The 20,107-nt window shown below is 36.8% G+C and overlaps 1 protein-coding gene across 4 annotated transcripts in view; it reads left to right on the top strand.

Moving 5' to 3' along the window:
- Window positions 1-20,107, top strand: part of TENM1 (teneurin transmembrane protein 1) — a 764,948-nt gene that overhangs the window by 279,767 nt on the left and 465,074 nt on the right. For all 4 annotated transcript variants that reach the window (XM_032882345.1, XM_032882346.1, XM_032882343.1 and 1 more), the window contains 2 exons: window positions 17,365-17,625; window positions 19,268-19,324. In XM_032882345.1, the coding sequence (XP_032738236.1) occupies window positions 17,365-17,625; window positions 19,268-19,324 (318 nt within the window). The remainder of the gene's footprint in view (window positions 1-17,364; window positions 17,626-19,267; window positions 19,325-20,107) is intronic.

The following is a 20,107-nucleotide window of genomic DNA, read 5'->3' as shown; positions in this document are numbered from 1 at the left end:
GGGAAATATTAAAAGGGTGTGATGTGATTAGTTTTATCACACCTTTGATGGCTATGCAGAGACTGAATTAGAAGGGGATGGGTTTAGAAACAAAGAGACCACTTAGGTTATTGCAGTCATCTAGGCTAGATATTATTGCAAGTGGAAAAGGAAAGAATGAGATAGATTCAAAGTGTAATTTTGAGTTAAAAATGGCAGGATTTAGTGTGTTGGATATGGGCAGGTGAATCCTAGGTTTTTGGCTTTGTGCAAACTAGTGGATGGTTGTTGCATTCACTGAAAGGTCATGCCAAGAGGAGGATCAGATTTGGAGACAGCGATAATCATCTTAGTGTTGGACCTTTTCATTGTATTTGAGGTGCCTTTCAAACATCCAAGTTAGATGGCAGATGAACAGTTGGGTATTAAAATCTGGATCACAGTATAAGAGTCTAAACTCTTCCCTCTGCTCATTCAAACATTACCTATTAAATCCTAGTTTAATCTACTACTGCCATGAGATGTCACTGAGTTAGTTTTCCCATTCTGAGCTTCCCTTCCTAGTGCTTGTTGCCTAGACTACTCCTTAGGCTCCAGTTATATACTGTGCCATGTGTATGTAAATCTGTCTTGTTTCCATAATCAGAAAAAAAAAATTTTTAAGTAGGCTCCACATCCAGTGTGGAACCCAATGCAGGGCTTGAACTCATGACCCTGAGATCAAGACCTGAGCTGAGATCAAGAGTAGGACACTTAACCAACTGAGCCACCCAGGCACCCCAGAAATCTAGCTTTTTGAAATTTGAGACCATGTTAGATTAGGCTATCCCTCACTAACATCACCAGTTACACATAGAGTTAGAGTTCATTTTACTTGGAACAGAGTGAATGCATATCCTTTCTGCTACTAAGCAGTAGATAGAAACAAAAGGTGTTAAATACCTTTTAACCGGGATTTGAATTTTGACTTCACTAGAAATGGTGGCCATAGTCAAGTGGCTTAACTGCTTCAGAGTCACAGTTTCTTTAGTAGTTGATTTAGAATATTAATCCCTGCCTCCAAGAATTATTGTGAGGATTAAATGCAAAATTGTTAGGATTAAATGCATAATTGTTAGGATTAAATGCATAACGTATGAGAAGTATATAGCATAGTTTATGGCACATAGTAAGCACTAGATATGTACTAATAGTTGTTATTGTTATCATTATTGTTGTTGTTGCTGTTGTTGTTATAGGTCTCAGAAGCTACCAAAATCTACTGACATCCAGTGGCTAGGGAAAGATGACAGATTAGTGAAAACAAAAGCACATGCCTGCTCTTCCATGCTTTTTTCTAAAATAGGATTTCTTGTCATTCTCTAGTTCGCAGATCAGACATCAATTTGTCTCCTTTATCTCTGGCTGAACTTTGGCCCCTAGTTTTAGAGACATCCTAGTGGAGTCAGTTTGTTTCTTATGTTTTACAAAGCATAAATTAAGGTGTGGCTGAAAATCACAATGTAGGCGTTGTGTGCACATGTGGATATATTACATACATAGGTACCTGTTTAATCATTTTTATTAAGAAGATCCATTTCTGATGATGTGTGCCATGTATTGGTCACTGTGTTGCTGACAAGTAAGAAGAAATCATTCATTTGCAAGGAGAGAAGCATATTAACTCTTAAAACTAGTAAGGGGTACTTTTAGCAAATTACTTCGCCTGGTTGCTCTAATTGTGCCCTTGTCACCCTACACGAATGTATCTGAACACTAAGTAGCTTTCTGTCACCTTGCTAAGAGAACTAGGATATTTCTTTTTTAACATGAATAGCCTTGGGAGAGAGTGTGGACTTTTTTCTTTATTTGTATTAAAGAAATATTTATTTGTGGAATCACATTGGGAAGTATATGGTAGATGTAAGTTGCTACTTCCACTTATAAAAATCCAGAATATCTTTTAAATGACTGGTAGCAGTAAGAAAAAAATTTACAATAAATGTTCTTCCAACTTTAATCCTCGCATACTTTACCTATGAGTCCGATTTTATACTTAAATTATTCTACTAATTCTTATTGTGAAGGGCTTTTTTATTGAAATGTGGCTTTGGAATCTAGTGGTATTTTTAATCTACTGGGAGACAATATGTATTTCAGTTTCATATGTGAATAATTAGAATTCAAAATGGCCTTTCCAGTTAGTTTTCTTTTCACACCTCTCCTAAGGCCAATTTGAATTTTATGTAGGTTAAGAAATAAAACTGATTTCCTAGATGAATGAAAGTTATCTTTCTATAATTTTAGCCTAATGCTAAAATTAAATTGTTCACAAATGGACTGTTTTAAATAACCCTGACCAGACTTGAAATTCTTATGGCAAACATTATTTGGCATTTATATAGGATAGCCTATTCAGAGTGGGCTTTTATTTATTGATTATATATCATGAAGTGGAACAGTGATATGCTTATAATTTTATAGATTAAACTGTGGAGTAATTCAATTTTTCTTTTCCTCCCTCCTAGCAAGACCAAATCACTGAAGACTGCCTTCCTCCTTTCTCCCCTACCCTCAAGATTATTTTCAGCTCCCAAGTATTTAGCCAGAAATCTTCTGGGAAGCAAAGTGAATGCATATATAAGGGCCAAATGCAGCATATTTTAGCATAGCTTCCCAGGGTCCTCAACTTCCCTAGTAGAGGATGCACAGGGGACATCATTTTCACATAGTAAATTGCACTTGTTACAAGAAACTAAGTTCCTGGGTGTTACTGCTTTCATATACTCAAGGTTTAACAGAGGCTCTGGCAGGACCCTGAATTAATACCCAAATAAAATACATAGATAATAATGCACAAATTAATATGCAGATAAAAATCTGTGTGATTCTGATGCCAAGTTTAATCTGACCTCCGTTATTACAAATTTATTCCAACTAGAATATGAGCTCCATTGATGGCAAGGGTCTTTGTTTTGTTCATTGCATTTTCTCTGGTATTTGAAACACTGCCTGCCACATTATATGGCTCATAAATATTTGCCTAACAATTAATTTCTTTATATTCTGGATTAAAACTCAGAGCTCTAGAATTTTCAGGCTGCTTTGTGGATTTCTGAAAAATTCTTAAAACTTGGTTGTGTATAGATGAATGATTCTGGAGTCCTTACGTATAGAAACAGTAAGCAGCATGGGATATAATTTGAAACAAGTAAGTTCCAGTTCCTTAGCATGGCATGTAAAGCCCTTTGTAAACTGGCTCCTCTACCCACATACCTGTAGTATAGGCACAGGGAATTATTTGCTATTCTTTGAATTCACCATTTCCTTGCATGTATCTTTGCCTTTTAACACAGAGATTCTCTCTGCCAGAAATGCTTTTACCACCTTTTTAAGATGGTGAAAGGCATGTTTACCACCAGAGGCATATTCATTCTTTAAGATGTAGTGCAAAGTATCATCTGTTCTCTGGAGCCATTCTCATCTTTCAGGCTGGATGAGTCCCTCACTTCCCTTAGAATCCGTAGTCCTCTGTGTACAAATTTGTCCTGGCACTTACCTCCTGGTTTTGTCGTCATTTCAATGTGTGCAGTAGATTGTCAGCCCTTCCAAGGCAGAGAAAAGTCTTTTTTTCCCCCTTTTTCTCATCTGCCTGGATCCTACCATAGTGCCTACTGCACAGGAGGTGCTTAACAAGTGCTAACTGAGTCACTTCTAAACTGCGTGTGTGAAAAATAAGGGTGTAAGTGTTCTGTTTAAAATGATACTGTACAGTGCCTGGGTGGCTCAGTCGGTTGAGCATCTGCCTTTGGCTGGTGTCGTGATCCCAGGGTCCCAGGATTAAGTCCTGCCTTTGGTCTCCCTGCTAAGCGGGGAGTCTGCTTCTCCCTCTGCCCCTCCCCTCACGCTGCTCTCATGCTCTCTCTTACTCTTTCTCAAATAAATAAAATCGTAAAAAAATTATACTACTATGTAATTTTGTGTGGGTTTAGAAAGAGTAAGTATACTAAACCCAGCTTAGATTTATCAGATTTGCTAGCACAATGCTGCCCTTTGAGGCAATTGGCTGAAAAAAGGAACATTTGCACAAAAAAGGAGAATTTTAAAATGGTGGGAGGGTTCTAGATAAGGAAGTGAAAGTATGGAGATTAAAATATTGGATGCTGGATACGGAGTGGGAGAGGTTAAAGGACAAGCAAATGGACAGAAGGAACTGAGTTACCTTAGAATCCTGTCTAGATGTTTTTTCAAGACTGTATGAGTGTGTGAGCTGTCACTCATTTGCTTAATGACTGAATGAAAAAAGTTAAATTTATCCTGTAGAATTTAAACGGGTTATGTATTATAAATGGCTCCCTGAGGTCATCATAAGCCTCTTGAAACTTAACAAATCTTGCTATGTCCCCCCTGAAAAATTAAGGAGCCATAAAGTTGAACCCTCTTTGGATTTGGTTGCGTGAACTTCCCCTAGACCTGCAGTGAAGGAACACTTGGGAACGTCGCTGGGTGCCCTGGTGAAGCCATTGTTCCAGAGCACGAATCAGATGGCAGCTTTCATTCACCTGCCTTCTGAAGTACATTCTGTAAATAAACACGTGGTGAAAAAAAAAAAAAGAATCCGAATCCTGTCTAGGACAAACCTTGGAACTAGTGAAAGCCAGCAACTGTGTCCAAAGTGAATGTCCAGCCAAACAGACGTTTTGTCAATGTAACATCACATCTCTGCTTGGCTGTTTTTTTGGAGTGCTTTGTCCCCCGAGATGATGATTTGGGGATTGAGTGGAGACAACTGTTCAGTCATTGTGTAGACTTGAATTGTATGTTAGTAATGTCCTTGAACAATCCTCATAGATTATTTGACCTGCAAATCTTTCTAAAAACTATAAAATGAGCATGATTGCATTCATGTTTAGAAATTGTCCATTGTTTCTTAAGTGCCTGAAATGTTCATTTACTTATTCGGGTTAAATGTTCTGAGCAACATGAATAAGGAATTGGGCCATATAAGTTTCCAATTCAAAAGCACTAATGTTATTGTTGCTGTTTATATTCGTTTTCTAGCTTTAAGAGGTTTTGAAAAACGCATTTTGTGGAACTTGCCTGCAGTATTAGCACTAAATGATAGCTAAAGAGAAGCATGCTTTTATCTAATTTCATACCTCCTTGATAAATTTAAAATAAAGATAACTCCTCCTCAACATTTAATCAGAAACTGTAGGATATTTTCAACTCGAAGGCTTTCTCTGAACGCTGTGATACATGTAAAATTCTTTGTGTCTATCACAGATTTAGGCTCAGTCGATTTAGCCTGAGATGATAACACTACCTTGCAAACAGGAAATGCCCCCAATTTTGATCTGATTGTCTCCTATGGCGGGGTGATAATGTGCTGAAGTAATATTCCAACACACAAGTCCCAATGAATAATACTCATTTCATCTTTGTTAATGTTGTTAAATAATTTCAAAACGCTCCTTAAGGCAGCTGCTGTGAGCTAGGGAGCTAAACACAGGAGAGGCCAACGTTTTCTTTTATTTGTCTGCCTGTGGACACAGATGTTGTTTGTGTTGTCTAGAAACACAGAATATGCTCTAAAATATCACTGTTATTTTCAGTTAATCAAAGTGATATGATGCTGGTGAAGTGAATCCATAAGAATTAGTACCAAGTGGATAATACTTCAAAAGGAGGTATAAAAATACATTAAGTCATACAAGAACTAATAAGCTAATATATGTACAGCTTAAGGGTCTCTTTTTTTATACTGTCAGTGACAAAGGAAATGCCCATTGTCTCCCAGCTGCCATATCCCTCAAAGTATTTTGGCGGCTGGCTGTGAAAATCCAGATGGAAACAGCAGCAAGCTGAATGAGACCTGGGAGGCGAGAAGCAGGAAGTTCTTTCACCAGCCACACACACATTGCACAAATGAGAACTAGGCTGTTAATTTGAATGTGCTACTTATTACTTCATAATGCTGTATAAGGTGATTAGGATTCTGTTAAAATTGTTCTGAGTTCACTTTGCCAGTTGGTATCTGTGTGGCCTTTGGACAGTTTACTTAATCTCTCTTTGAGGCTTAGTAGCTTTTTTAAAAAAATATATATAAATAGAGCATGGAGCCCTGGGTGTGGTGCAAAAACAATGAATACTGTTATGCTGAAAAGAAATAAAAAAATTAAAAAAAAAAATATATATATATATATATATAGAGAGAGAGAGAGAGAGAGATAATAATAACCTTTCTTGGGGGCACCTGAGTGGCACAGTCAGTTAAGTGACTGACTCTTAGATTTGGCTCAGAGACATGTGATTGAGCCCTACGTTGGGCTCCACACTCAGCATGGAGCCTGCTTAGAATCTCTCTCTCCCTCTCTCTTTGCCTGCCCCCACCCCACTTGCTCTCTCTCTCTCTTTCTCTCAAATAAATATAAAAAAAATCTTCAAAAAATAATAGCCTTTCTCACAAGGCATACTGTGAGGATTAAATCAAATAATGTATGTTTTGGGGTCTGGTCAATAGAAGATGCTAAATTCGTATTTGGATGTACTTTCTTTCTTTCTTTTTTAATGTGTAAAACTGCATGTTCCTTGGTAGCTTCACCTCCATTCACTTGTGCTCTAGCACTGGACAATGTGTGCTTTGAAATTAGAACTAGTAGTCCAAGTGGCTTAGTCTAAAACCTTGTACTTTGTCAGGTTATGAGTGAATTTCCAGGTAACCAAGGTAGATTAATTTCCCAATTTCCACAGTAAATAGAGAATGACCTTACTTTCTAAATATAAGTTTGTACTGGCAGGACTATAATGTAATCACACTCTCAAAAATAATTCTATCATTTCAGATCAACTATACTTCAGAATGAGGTCAACAATGGCTCAGATTACTAGAGTGTTTGACTACAATGCTACTGTCTCTATATAATAACCCATGCAGCCATTGACTATATAATATATGTATATACATGCTACTAAAGAGCTTTTGCAGAAATTAGTGGTAAACAACGGGAATATCACTAACCTCTCATTGTTGAGAAGTAGATTTTGAGAGTTGTTTAAAGAGTAGGGCTGCATTTGCACTAAATTAACCAGATCCTCTCATCTTAGTTTTTGAAACAGATGACATGCATTTGGCCAGAATGATTAGCCAGGATCATGAGAGAAATCTGTAGCTATAGAATAAAACAAAAGCAGGTAGCTTGCTAGATGGGAATGGCAAATGTGTGAAACGGTATGTAGACTACCTGCTTTATCATGGTACTTTATTGCTCAGCCCAGATTGGCCCAGAAATCCTTCATGCCACATTAGGATCAAACCTAATTTGTTGATCATGTGTATATCAGTTTATAATGAGCATTTTGGAATTTCATTGTCTAGAATTGAAGCCCTTGTGATTCCACTGGAGTGAAGACAAAATGGCAGACAAGTCAAGAGAAACTCATCTATCATTTCCCTCATTCGTGGCAGTTTCTGAACACAGATTGATTTTTTAGTGTTATCAATCATGTTACTTTGTTCCATTGTTTCCAGTGTTCAACTGTGACATTTAAATTAAGCAGAAAATATTCTTATTTCCTACTCCCATTTTCTGAAAACTTGCTTATCAAGGTATAATATACAATAAATTTCCTACTTGTAGTGGGCAATTTGGCAAATTTTGATAAATATATAGACCTATGAAAATATCAAGACAGTCATTGTAGTGAACATATTTATCACCTCCCAAAAGTTTCCTCTTGCCCCTTTATAATGCTTTTCTCTTTGCTACTACCTATCCACCCTACTCCCAGGCACCCACTGATCTGCTTTCTGTCATTAGGATTAGTTTACATTTTACATAAATGGCTGACGTACCATGGCTCAAGTTACAATTTTTCCATTTATGATGGTGTGAATGCAATATGCATTTAGTAGAAATGGTACTTGGAATTTTGAATTTTGATCTTTTCCTAGACTACTGATACAGGCTAAGAAACTCTATCATGATGCTGAGCCAGACCTCCCAGGCAGTCGTGCAATTACCAGGGTCAACAACTAGTACACTGACAACCCATACAACCATTCTGCTTTTCACTTTTAGTACAGTACTTTAAAAATTACATGAGATATTCAACACTTTATTATAAAATAGACTTTGTATTAGATGATTTCACCCAACTGTAGGCTCCTGTAAGTGTTCTAAGAACACTGAAGGTGCACTAGGCTAAGTAAGCTATGATGGTCACTCAGGTATATTACATGCATTTTTTACTTCCAGTATTTTCAACTCACAGTGGGTTTATCAGAATGTACTCAATGCCCATGAATCATTAGATATTTTTTCACTCCAGCTGTTGGGAACAGGGACTATTTCCAGCCCTGTTTCAGACTGAAAGTTGTTTCCTTTAATCCTTTTAGGCGGTTTGTTGTTCAATCTCAGGTGATTTTCTTCCATGCTTGTGCCAGTCAGGACTCCAGTGACTAATGGAGGTTTGGAGTGGGGGAGCTCTGCAGGTCTCTGGAGTTCTCTTTCTATGTAGCTCTCTCTGGTTTGGCACTTCTGTACTGCAAATTCTAGCTGTCTTGGCTTTCTCAGACAACCAGGTCCATCTCCTTAACTTAGAGAGGCTGCTGGGATCCACCTATGTTCTTCCTCCCTGTGCTGAGCCCTGGAAAATCTTCGCAGACAGTAAAATGAGGCAATCATAGGGCTCATCTCATGCATTTCCTCTATCTCAGGAATCACTGTCCTTTGTTGCCCAATGTCTAAAACACGTTCGTTTCTTATATTTTATCTGGGTTTTGTTGTTATTGTTTCAGGTAGGAGAATAAATTTGGTCCCTGTCATTCTATCTTGACTGGAAATCAAGAATTTAATGTTTTAACATTTTAAATTGTCTAGAATTTAGTGTTTTCCCATAAATAGAATTCACATTCAAAAGTCCCTGATGTGTGTCCTAAGAGTTCTTTCCACAACCTTTGCTCAATTGGAGAGTTTCTTTTATATTCCTGAAAAAAACATTTCATGAAAACGGTCTTTCCAAGGAGCCACCTACTCATACTCTAGGACACTCTCCAGATTTGTTAAGATAGTAATTTCTATCTGGTAAATGGGATGAAAATGATGGATGAGAAGGATGAAATAAGTTTCCAGTCAAGCTAGCTGAAAGATTGTCTTTACCCAGGCTTTTACACTGGTTCTAAGAAGCTTCCCAGTTCTATACCCTAGGGTATATTTTGAAGAATTTTAATAGGGAGTCATTTCCCAATTCATTAAACCAAACAATATAGTGAGGGCAGTTTCCTTTGTGATACTATTTCAGTCAGAAGACAATAGAGAGAACGTGTTCTCCATTACTCTGATACTGCTATAAATTGTTTTTCCTGATTCCACAGCCAGTGGGCTGCTGTCTCTCTCTTCTTGGCAAATTTGTGGAACATCTATCATTTGAAATGCATAGCTGATTTACCAAAATAGCAATTTTTCAATTTGCAATAGTAGGCATTGTTTTATGGTAAGCAAAACTATCTCATATGCATTGGAATTATATTCACAAATTTAATCCTTTCAAGAGTGCTTCACTATTAACTACTGACTTTAAAACTTTGGTATTTAATGATCAGTCCTTGACTAGAATTATTCTAGGACCTGAGGGGATGACAAAACTACATTATATTTATGTAGTCCTTAATAAATCATGCAACGCTTTGTGGAAATTATCTCATTTGGTTTTGAGAGATACCAGTAAGTTTAGAAAACACCGCAGGAAGTCTGGAGGTCTGATTTAGTGGGTAATACAGATGATACACATGTAGACAAAAAAGAAATATACAGTCAGGTATAAAAATATATAGTAAAGATTAGAAATGCTGTGGATGAGGGGAAGATTATTGAAAGAGGGGAGGAGAAAGTTGGAGAATTCTTTGTGAAGGTACCAACACAGGCTGGATATGAGGAATAAGATCAGTGAAAAACCAGAGAGTGGGAGGTATTGCAGGAAACCGACACAGTATGTCCAGAGATACACAGGCAAAGGAGAATGGGGCATCTTTGAAAGATGGTAAGAAGAACCTCCTAAAAGAGCATAATGTAGTTTATTCAGTAGTTTTTGTTGTTGTTGTTTTGTTATTGTTTTTAATAAACAGTGACTCCAGTGCACAATTCTATCTTGGTATCTTTACTCATTCATCACAAAATAAATGCTTACAGATTAGTGTAGAATGTTACAGAAGTCACACTGTTTGCTTTTCTAAGTATGGTTTGAAGCATTCACAAGTGTTTTTTGTGGTCACTTAACTCTTTAGCTCACCCGTCTCGCTTCTGTAAGTGGACTTGTGCCACAGATTAATGCCATTTAAAATTCACATGCACACACACATTAAACAAACAGCTTCACATGCTTCGTGAACATAATGAAAATGCAAAAGTATACCTGGAAGACTACAGTGGTCAATAAGAATTCAGGATTCGAAGTGTTATGAACAGTCAGAAAATTGGACCAACAAAGGTAAGAAATGAGAAATTTTTAGGGCCATTGAGCACCATGCATTTTCAGTGTTCAGTAGCCCTGAAAATTTCTCATTTAGGCCAGGAAGTTTCTGTCTCATTCGAAATGTTGAAATAAAGGGAACATGCACAGGCTTTCATTGATCTAAATTTCTGTTGAAGTGCAGGACCTCCCACCATCTTTTCTAGTCCCTGATTATTTTTCCAGACTCTTGTTATGAAGGCTATAGAGCAAGCCTCACATTTTTCACTGTGGTGGGAACTGCTGTGTGTTAGTGTCTGAGTGAGTTCGCCCATCTTCTGTGAGCACACTCTTAACTGCGTCCTGCACCGACGTGAATACTAGTTCAAGGAAATAGAAGTTGCTTCTTTCCATAGTAAATGTCCTTCCTTCTTAGCTTTCTGAAGGTTGTTCTCCTAGCTCTCTATGATTGAAGTCCCTTTTGATTCCTTCCAGGTTCCTACCTCAACTCCCTTCCTTTTGACTTTCTGTTACAATTCTGTATCCTTCTTTGGTTTGATCCATTTTGACAGATTTGCCACTCAGTGTACTCCCAAGAGCATCATTTTTGGCATTAACATGGTCTGTTAACTATTTTTTGGGTTGACTCCAGTTAGCCAATATTGGCCACAAAGCATGAACATTTCTACTTCAGGCTTTTAACTCTGCCCAGATTTTTTTGTGTGTGTGCTTGTCGCTGTACTGACAGATGGAGAAATCTTGAAAATTAAATAGGGCATAATTGGTAGATCCTGAGTACCCAGATAATGGGTACATTTGAAAACCATGAGTGGGGAGATTAGGCTTAGGAAGCTTTGCTGTTTTCTTTAAGTCCTCTGATAACCACAGGCCCCAGATGTACATGTGGGAGCACTCTGTCTCTCACTGCTGTGCCCCAGAAAAGACTGATAAGCCCTCAGCAGAAAAATAAAGGTCACGTCTGGGTGGTGTGCCTTTATTACTTTGTTGTTATTTGGACCTTTAACAAAGCTCTCTGTAGAACTTGCCAAAGGACATGACGTGGTCCTGTTAACTCACTCTGCTCAGTGCCTCGTACAGTACTGTGCATTCGATATAGCTTTTTCTTGAAGTAAGAGAAGAGGAAATTAAATTGGGCTAATTTTCTAAGACTAAGAGGAATCAGAGAAGTCTATTTTGTTTTGTTTCCTTGACTTGAAATTGAGTGGGTGTTCAGTGGAGCTGTGTTTAACTAAACTTACATGAACTTGTTTGTTTGACAATTTAATAGCATTTTATATTCAACCCACTACACTGAGAAATACAAAATGGTACCCAACAGTGAAAATTATTTGTGTTCTTTCTGGTGTGGCTCGCTTCTTTCCCTCCTTCCCCCCTTTCCTTTCTTCCTTCCCTCCTTCCTTCCTTTCCTTCCTTCCCTTCTTCCTTTCTTGCTTAAGATTGTAATAACTCATTATATTTTTCCCTAGAGCCGGTAATGAATTATTAGTGGGTCATTGATACTTTTTAATTGTGTGACTTTTTATTCATCATGCTGTAGAGTACAGTTTAATAGCCATGTTTATAAACTGACAATTTTATGTTTGATGAATAATTATTTATTCAGTTGATTTTATTGTTATTTACTTTACATACTCTATCACTACTCTTGCAATTCACAATGAATACCTAAGCTATATCAATACTTTAATATTGCAAGTCTTATAATCATGACACAAGATCTTATTTAGCTATCATGTGTGATTATCCTTCACAATAGAACTGTGAATAGCACCTTAATTTACAAAACCACTAATTCTTTCCCCATTTGTAAATATTAACCATTCCACATTTTGCAATAACAGGGCAAGCTATAATTACAGAATTTTAGAACAAGGGAGTTACCTAGAGATCGATGTCCAGGTAGACCTGAATATTTTACAAGTGAGGAAACTGAGGCCCCAAGATATTGAGTGACTTACCCAAAAACAGCATAGCTAATTAGAAACCCCTGCTTTTGCATGTAGTCCATAAGACTTCTTACGAGTCACAGTAATTAAAGCTAATAATTTTATTCCCCTCCCTCTTCCTTACTTTGGAAATGGACTACACTCTTCAGAAATTATATCACAAATTATTCATGTCATGTGTAAGATTAATCATGCTTTTTGGCCTCCAATTATCTATTTGGAGTGTGATGCCATAAAGCTCCCTTTTCAGAGGAATTTTGGATGGGTGGAATTTCAAGGAAAATAAAATCTTGAGCTTATTGAACTCAAAATGGCATTTCTAGAAAAATGCTGATATAGATAACTATGACTTTCCCTTTCAAGTTTTGATAAATGGCTTCTCCAGGATGAACACATGAAGATCAATCCCTAGATTCAGAGAGAAAATTCCATAGTTCATTTTACTGGGCACGTTATAGCATTTAAAAAATATATTAATTTATTAGCATTAATAGTGGCCTAAAGTGATCCTTTGTGCCAGATCCGCTCAACTTAGTCTCATAATCCCCAGCTACAGAATGTTCCCTTAGATGCTGAAAGTTCACTAATAATCAGTGTCATTCTTTGTTTCCCTCCAGGGAAAAAAGTTTATGTTCCTAGGGAAAAAAAGTGCTCCCTAGAGAATCACAGAGAAATCATGCATCAGTTAGCCCTGATTACTTGTTGACTTAAATAGAAAGCAAGACAGCATTTTGACTACCATTTTATTCATGTTACATGTACTTTCTTCCAAAAGGAGGAAAAGAGTAGGGCCTGCTTCTAAGTCAAGACCTGTGGCTCCACCTATGAAAATTGACTAGTCTCTGGTCTCCTCACTGTCCAATTTCCTGGTGGTATAAAATCCACTAAAAGAATTTTATAGAGGTATAATTCAAGTACAATAAACTACACACACTTAAAGTGTACAACTGATAAACTTTGGCATGTATACACATGTGAAACTATTGTCACGATCAAGACAGCAGACATGTTTCCTTGTGCACCTTTGTCCTATACTTCTCCCTCACTCTCTCCCACAGGAAACTGCTGATCTATTCTTTGTCACTATAGATGGGTTTGCATTTTCTAGAATTTTGTTTAAATGGAAGCATACATGTAGACATGCTGTTGATCTTCTTTCCCATAGCATAATTATTTTGAGGTCCATGTATCTTGCCATGTATCAGTAGTTCATTCATTGTTAGGACTGAGTAGTATTCCATGCATCCTGTGTGTATAGCTCTACCACAGGTAGTTCATCCTTTCAGCTCTTCGTGGATACTTGGGTTGTATCTTTTTTTTAAAGTTACTATGAATAAACCTTATGAACAACCTTGTATATAATTTTGTTTGGACAAAAGTTTTCATTTCTTTAGGATAGGTATCCAGGAGTATGTTGATCTCCTGTTAAGGATTGCTTTACCTTTTTAGGAAATGGGCAAATTGTTTTCCAAAGTGGTTGTACCATTTTACTTTCTCACTAGCAGTGTATATGGTTGCTCCACATCCTTGTCAACACTTGGTATGGTCAGAAGTTTTTTTAGCCATTATGGTTAGGACTGTAGTGGTATCTCACTGCAGTTTTAGATGACTAATGATGTGGAGCATCTTTTCAGTTGCTTATTGGTTATTTGCATACCTTTTTGTGAGGCATTTTTTCAAATCTTTTACCTCTTTAAAAATTGGATTTCAACTGTATTGATTTACTCATATTTTGTCTCTTACAAGACTGCAAAATAGGTTTTCATTATAATAAAATTTAAATACATATTTGTGAAGCCCCAAGTACTTCATTCACTTGGCAACATCTGTATCTGTTTATTCTTGAATTATAATTTCTTATGATACCAGTCTATCTTTTTAAATCTTAGATATCCTAAGAGTGTACTGTCATTTCTCTTATGGTTAGGTTTGGTAAGAGTACACCTATAATAAATCCAATTGAACTTCATCTTCTCTAGGGAATATATAGTATTTTAGGTAACAAGGTTATATGGGCAAGGCTAAAAACAACCACTTAAGGTGCATTGTAAGTGCTTTATAGAAAATGCATCCTATGGGAATTTTGAACACCACCGAGACTTTTGTGTATTTAAGGAAATAATTCACAGTGGTAACGTTGATTTTAAGAAAGGGAAGTGTTCAAATCCTTTACTGGAAGTAAGGGAAACTTTTTCTTTTCTTTCTCTCCTTTTATTTTTGTTTGAACATTAAAAAAAAACAACTGATAGCTTACTTGGATTGTTACTTTTTCTAATTATGTATCAACAAGGGAAGTGTATTTTTATCAGTTTGTATTTAATTACAGAATTTGTAGTTTAATCTTTGTGTTCAGATCAGACTATTGTTCCAATGGAAATCTTACGTGATTTTTTTTATCATATTACACCACATTTCCTTAAAAGGGAACAAATCCATGTTCAGATTTCTTTTTGAATGGGAAATAAATCTCTTTAAGACAAAGAGGCATTCTTCTTACATTTGCCAGTGATCTTTATTTTTTAACCATATCTAGTATTTTATTATATAAAATGTCAAATTGGCTGTGTATTTATTTTTATTTGCTCAGCCTTTTCCAGTGAATGTCTTTACCATGACTCAGATGTTCATATTGTAATCTTTGGAAAATAACATCTCAGTGTCATTGTATGAGTGAGAATAAATGCAAGGCTGTGCTTTTGAAAGTAAATTTCTTAATTAGTGCCCTGAATCCAGGGGAAATAAATGGGGACACTTCATAGCAATTCAATTCAAGCGCTTTCTTTCTTGTGTCTCCAAATAGAATTACAGCTGGTTGCTGCAGAATCTTTGGTAATGCCCCAGTAAGGTTGTTCTCTCACTTTGTCCCTTTTCCTGGCTCCCACTGACTTCAGGAAATATCCAGGGATGGAGTTTTCAAGGTGTGGTCCCTGGGCCAGGAGCATAGGCCTTACCTGGGAACTTGTTAGAAATGCAGATTCCCCAGTCTTCCTCCACACCTTCTGAATCAGAAACTGAAACTGGAGGGCAGGCACAGCAATCTGTATTTTAAGAAGCCTTCCAGGTGATTCTGAAACATGCTGAAGTTTGGGAAGCATTGGTCTAGGGGAGTGAATGCAGGCCTGTATAAATTCGTGAATGCAGGCCTGTATAAAATTCCTTTCCTGCAGCTTTAAGCTGACAGGTTCATGGTTAGGTTGCTGTAGCAACAATTGCACAGTAGGCTTGGATAATGAAACATTGTGAAATTAAGAGGCATGAATATTAACTGATCACAATATTCTAGATCACTAAGATTTATATTGGGCAAAATGGATTTTTGCTTTTAGCCCTATGTCATGGAGAAGCACAGTTTCCTGAGGTTATATGTTTGACAGGTAGAAAACACGTCTATTTTTAATTACTGCTTTGGAATTTAGACAAATTTCTTTGGAAAAACAGAATTACTCTTAGAAACATGCAGCACAGAAATCCTAAGTAATGAGCTTAACAGTGACTTATAACCCTGAGAAAATTAATTTATAATTGAATTATCCTAATACATTATAGTAGCCTTCTCTGCCCACGATATCTGTTTCATAGAGCACAGTGCTGAGCACCTAATGGCTATTAAATAAGCATTAAGATTTGATTTGTTAAATCCTTTTTTGGCAATTATATGTCACATAAACAGCTATTTTTAAAACCTATTCATATTCTGCACTCTTCTATCTAGTGTATGGTCTGTCTATATAAATTCTAACACTTTCTGTATTCAAAGGATTGAATTCATTTTAGGGTTTGCATTTTATTGATATGTGCTAAGGATTAGATGCACTCAGTTAAGCTTCTTCCCAGCCAAATGACATACCCTGTCTCTGATGTCAGTCTGAGAAAATCCTATATAGTGTACAACATCCCCAGATTACCTTATCTAAGTATTACATGGACATTTCAGATGATATATCTTGGCATGTGGTCATTTTTCATTAACTTATTAGGGGCTGTTAAAGCATTTTTCCCCCTTTCTGACACCTTGCCATAATTGAATGCAAAATTGACTGTAAGACTGAATGCCTGATATACATGCAGTAAGTGGATGGGATTTCACCAGTGTCTAGCGGACACCGTGCCCAGATGGGTATTTTAGGAAAAAGGGATCTGTTGCTACCTGCCATGGGCAATAGACAAATGATACCTACACTTTGGACCTTATTTTCCTCAATGGTAAAAAGAGGGGATTCATTACATCATCTGTAATATCCTAAGCATTATATGGATCTAAGACTTGGGGGGAAAGGGTGGGGGGAATCCAAACTGTGAAGCTCTGCTAAGGTGTAATATACAATTGAATATTTTTTATGTATTTGTTAAAATGAATGAATGAAATGAATGAATGAAACAGAATCATTAGCCTCAGGTAGGCCTCAAACTCCTTTGGAGACTATGGAGAATAATGATATTAAACACTCATAGTTTCAGGTGGTTAAGCTAATGTGTTTTGGGAAACATACTTTAGAGAAGTATGTTTAAATATGTAACATATTTCCCCAGATTTTTCACATTGAATTATTTATTCTTAACCCTAATGTATATGAAATACTTAGGAAAGCCAATAATTTTATTATTTTAAGCATAGGTGTGCTCTACAGATCATATATATTCTTCCTAGAAGAGAAATATCTTTTAAAGGACAGCTTTCTACACTTTATACTCGTCTGCATTCACTTATTTCATTACATTTTGTGCAACCTAAAATTGTAGCTATAAAGCTATTTTGGGCATGCTTTTTCCAGAGCCTTGTAAGAATCAACAGGAGCATAATTTTAAGCTACAGAAGTGCAAAATAAGCACAGAATCCTAGCTACCATAAATAAAAAGGCCAGAATTCTAAGTTTGCAAAAACACGTAATTACTAGTGGGGGGTGGGCAGGGTGTAAGGATAAAAAGTAGAATTTTATCAGATCTTTCTTCGTATTTCTAAACTTTTCCTGTGAACTTCGTTTCTTCTCAGAGATGGAATTCTGTGAAACTCCTCACACTCTGTGTTCTGGCTACCAGACAGACATGCATAGTGTTCCTCGGCATGGGTACCAGCTAGAGATGGGCTCTGATGTGGACACGGAGACCGAAGGTGCGGCCTCACCTGATCATGCTCTGAGAATGTGGATACGGGGGATGAAATCAGAGCATAGTTCCTGTTTGTCCAGCCGGGCCAACTCTGCACTGTCTTTGACTGATACAGACCATGAAAGGAAGTCGGATGGGGAGAATGGTAATAGAACTATCTATACTGTTTAAGTAAAACCCAGAGAAAATGCAGTTTTTAGCCTTTGATTTGTTTTTCTTCCTTCTGTCTGCTTATCTATCATGTAATGTGCAGCATAGAAATGCAGGTTAGTGGGTTCCCATGGATAAGGTATGTACCCAAGAATCTGGAAAATAGACACACTTATTTGTAACAATAGATAAAATGCTTTTTATTTCTGGTGATCCCCCAAAGGAAATAATCTCATGTCATCATCGATACTATGCATGTCGTATTTATTACTCACCTTTTATTTTAATCTTTATTTTCCGGTGCACTACTAGTGGTATTTATTACAGAAAGTATTCATTTAATGTATTTTGGCTTTATATCAACATATAAACAATGAGATGAATGACTGTATACCAAGCTTGTTCTGTATGTGCTTTCTGTTTTAATTCAGATTAACCTGTCAAATGTACAGACAGATTCAAATTAACGAGGTTAGACCGAAACAATAAAAAAAAAACCCAAAAGGTAAATTAACTTCAGCCATTTGCCAGACACTAAGTGATAATACCAATATCATTAAATTACTATTATATATTCTTTTTTTAGAACTTTCAGAAACAGAAAAATTTTGTCTTTTTGAATTGGTGGGAAGAGGTTAATTTATTTTACTTCTGTCCCTACTGAAGAACAAAATCCTTTCATAAAAAGCACATTAATGCTTATTAAACACATTAGTCTGGGCTCTTCATTCTGTTTGTATAAACTTCATAGGTCCCATTACTGTGACCACAGGTCTCCTCTGTTAGCAGTGGCTAATTAGTGTTTTCTCAGGTGACAGAGAGGTAGCCAGCCACCCTATACCTACAGCTTTTTCTATTCTGTCCTCCTCTGCCTTGTTCAGCCCACAGGGGACCCTGGCCACAATGATATAATCAGGAATGACAATTTGCCCACTAGTTAGAATATAATTTCCTTTATGATAGACCATAACATTTTGTAATATCACCAAGTATGCTTGGAGTCTTCATTTTTTTTTAGTTTATTTTCATGTACGTATGTATGTATGTATTGCTGGCTTTGGCCAAGAGTGTAGGAGGTGAATTATGGAAATGAGAAGGGAACATAGGTGATCTATGTATGCATAGTCATATAAGTGAAAGAGCATTAAGATGGAAGTAATGAGACCTTGGATTGGTCTCTAAAGTTTTCTGGGCTTCAGCTGTGAAACAGGAAAAAATGACCAAATTTATGCAAAAAGGGTGTTAGATGATCTACATCACTGAGACTTCTTGTTGTACCTCATGTTGATCTTGACATACGAAGTTATATAGCAGTTCACTGCATTACATTAAAATGAAAGAAGTTTCTCCATGGATTTCCACCATTCTTCCACTTCCATAAGACTCTAGGTGTATGGGGTTTCTTTTGAGGTAATGGAGTAATTCACCAATATATTGGTGATGGTTGCAGAACTCTGTGAAAATACTAAATACTACTGAATTATACATTTTAAGAGGGTGAACATTATGATGTGTGAATCATATTTCATTGAATCTGCTATTTAAAAAATACTACCAGGTGAAGGGTAGGGATTAAAGATTGAGGAATCCCAGATACATTGGATAAGGATTAATTCGTAAAATGTTTAATATTACAGGTTTTAAATTCTCTCCTGTTTGTTGCGACATGGAGGCTCAAGCTGGGTCTACTCAAGGTAAGTGTATCCAAATATTTGACCACTGATTATTTTTACCTCACCCCATCCCTGACACCCACCCCACAAAGTGGAACTCTGTCCCCCGACAAACAACTCACAGGGCTGGTTATTTAACCTGTCAAAGATTAGTTCATTGGCTGTTTATCGGTTTGCATTTCTCTGGAAAACTTCATGTGTGTGTGTTGGTAGTGAAGAAGAGGTGAGGCAAGAGCTCCGGACAAGGACAAGATAAGATCTAAGCTGAGGAAACATTGATTTAGCACGGAGGTGTAGATCTTAAATCAAGATGAATTGCGTTTGGCCTTATGATTTCCTACATTATCTATGATTTTTTGCATGGCTATAGTCATTAATTTAATTCAGATATTGTCATAGCTTTACAGCACCTAGCAAATGGCTTTGGTCTTTTCTTCAGATGCTCTGGCTTGGGTTTAGAATCGTGCTATATCCGTGTCATCAATTATAAATAGCACCTTCAATGAAAGAAATGTTGTTCATTCTTCCCTGTAAACCTCTGTTTATATTGTATCATTTTTTCAGTGAGGAGTATTGGTGTCCTTTTTACTTTTGTCTTCATTGCGCTCATTAGGTTTTGCCTCTTTTCCTGAGGCATGAAAGAAAGCAATATTTATAAATGATTTTGAAGCAAATCAAACTTTTGAGTGGGAGGGGGAATCCTCATATTTGACCACAAGGCAATGACTCGAAATTGGAAGGTGGCAGGGGGAAAGGGATCAAAGAAAGATATATCAGAATGAGCTTTATTAAAATGCACATTCT

Source organism: Lontra canadensis, unplaced genomic scaffold (genome assembly GCF_010015895.1).
Source record: "Lontra canadensis isolate GAN:19392208 unplaced genomic scaffold, GSC_riverotter_1.0 scaffold81, whole genome shotgun sequence".
Taxonomy (NCBI): Eukaryota; Metazoa; Chordata; class Mammalia; order Carnivora; family Mustelidae; genus Lontra; species Lontra canadensis.
Note: the sequence above shows the minus strand (reverse complement) of the source record. Positions and strands in the feature narration are given on the sequence as shown.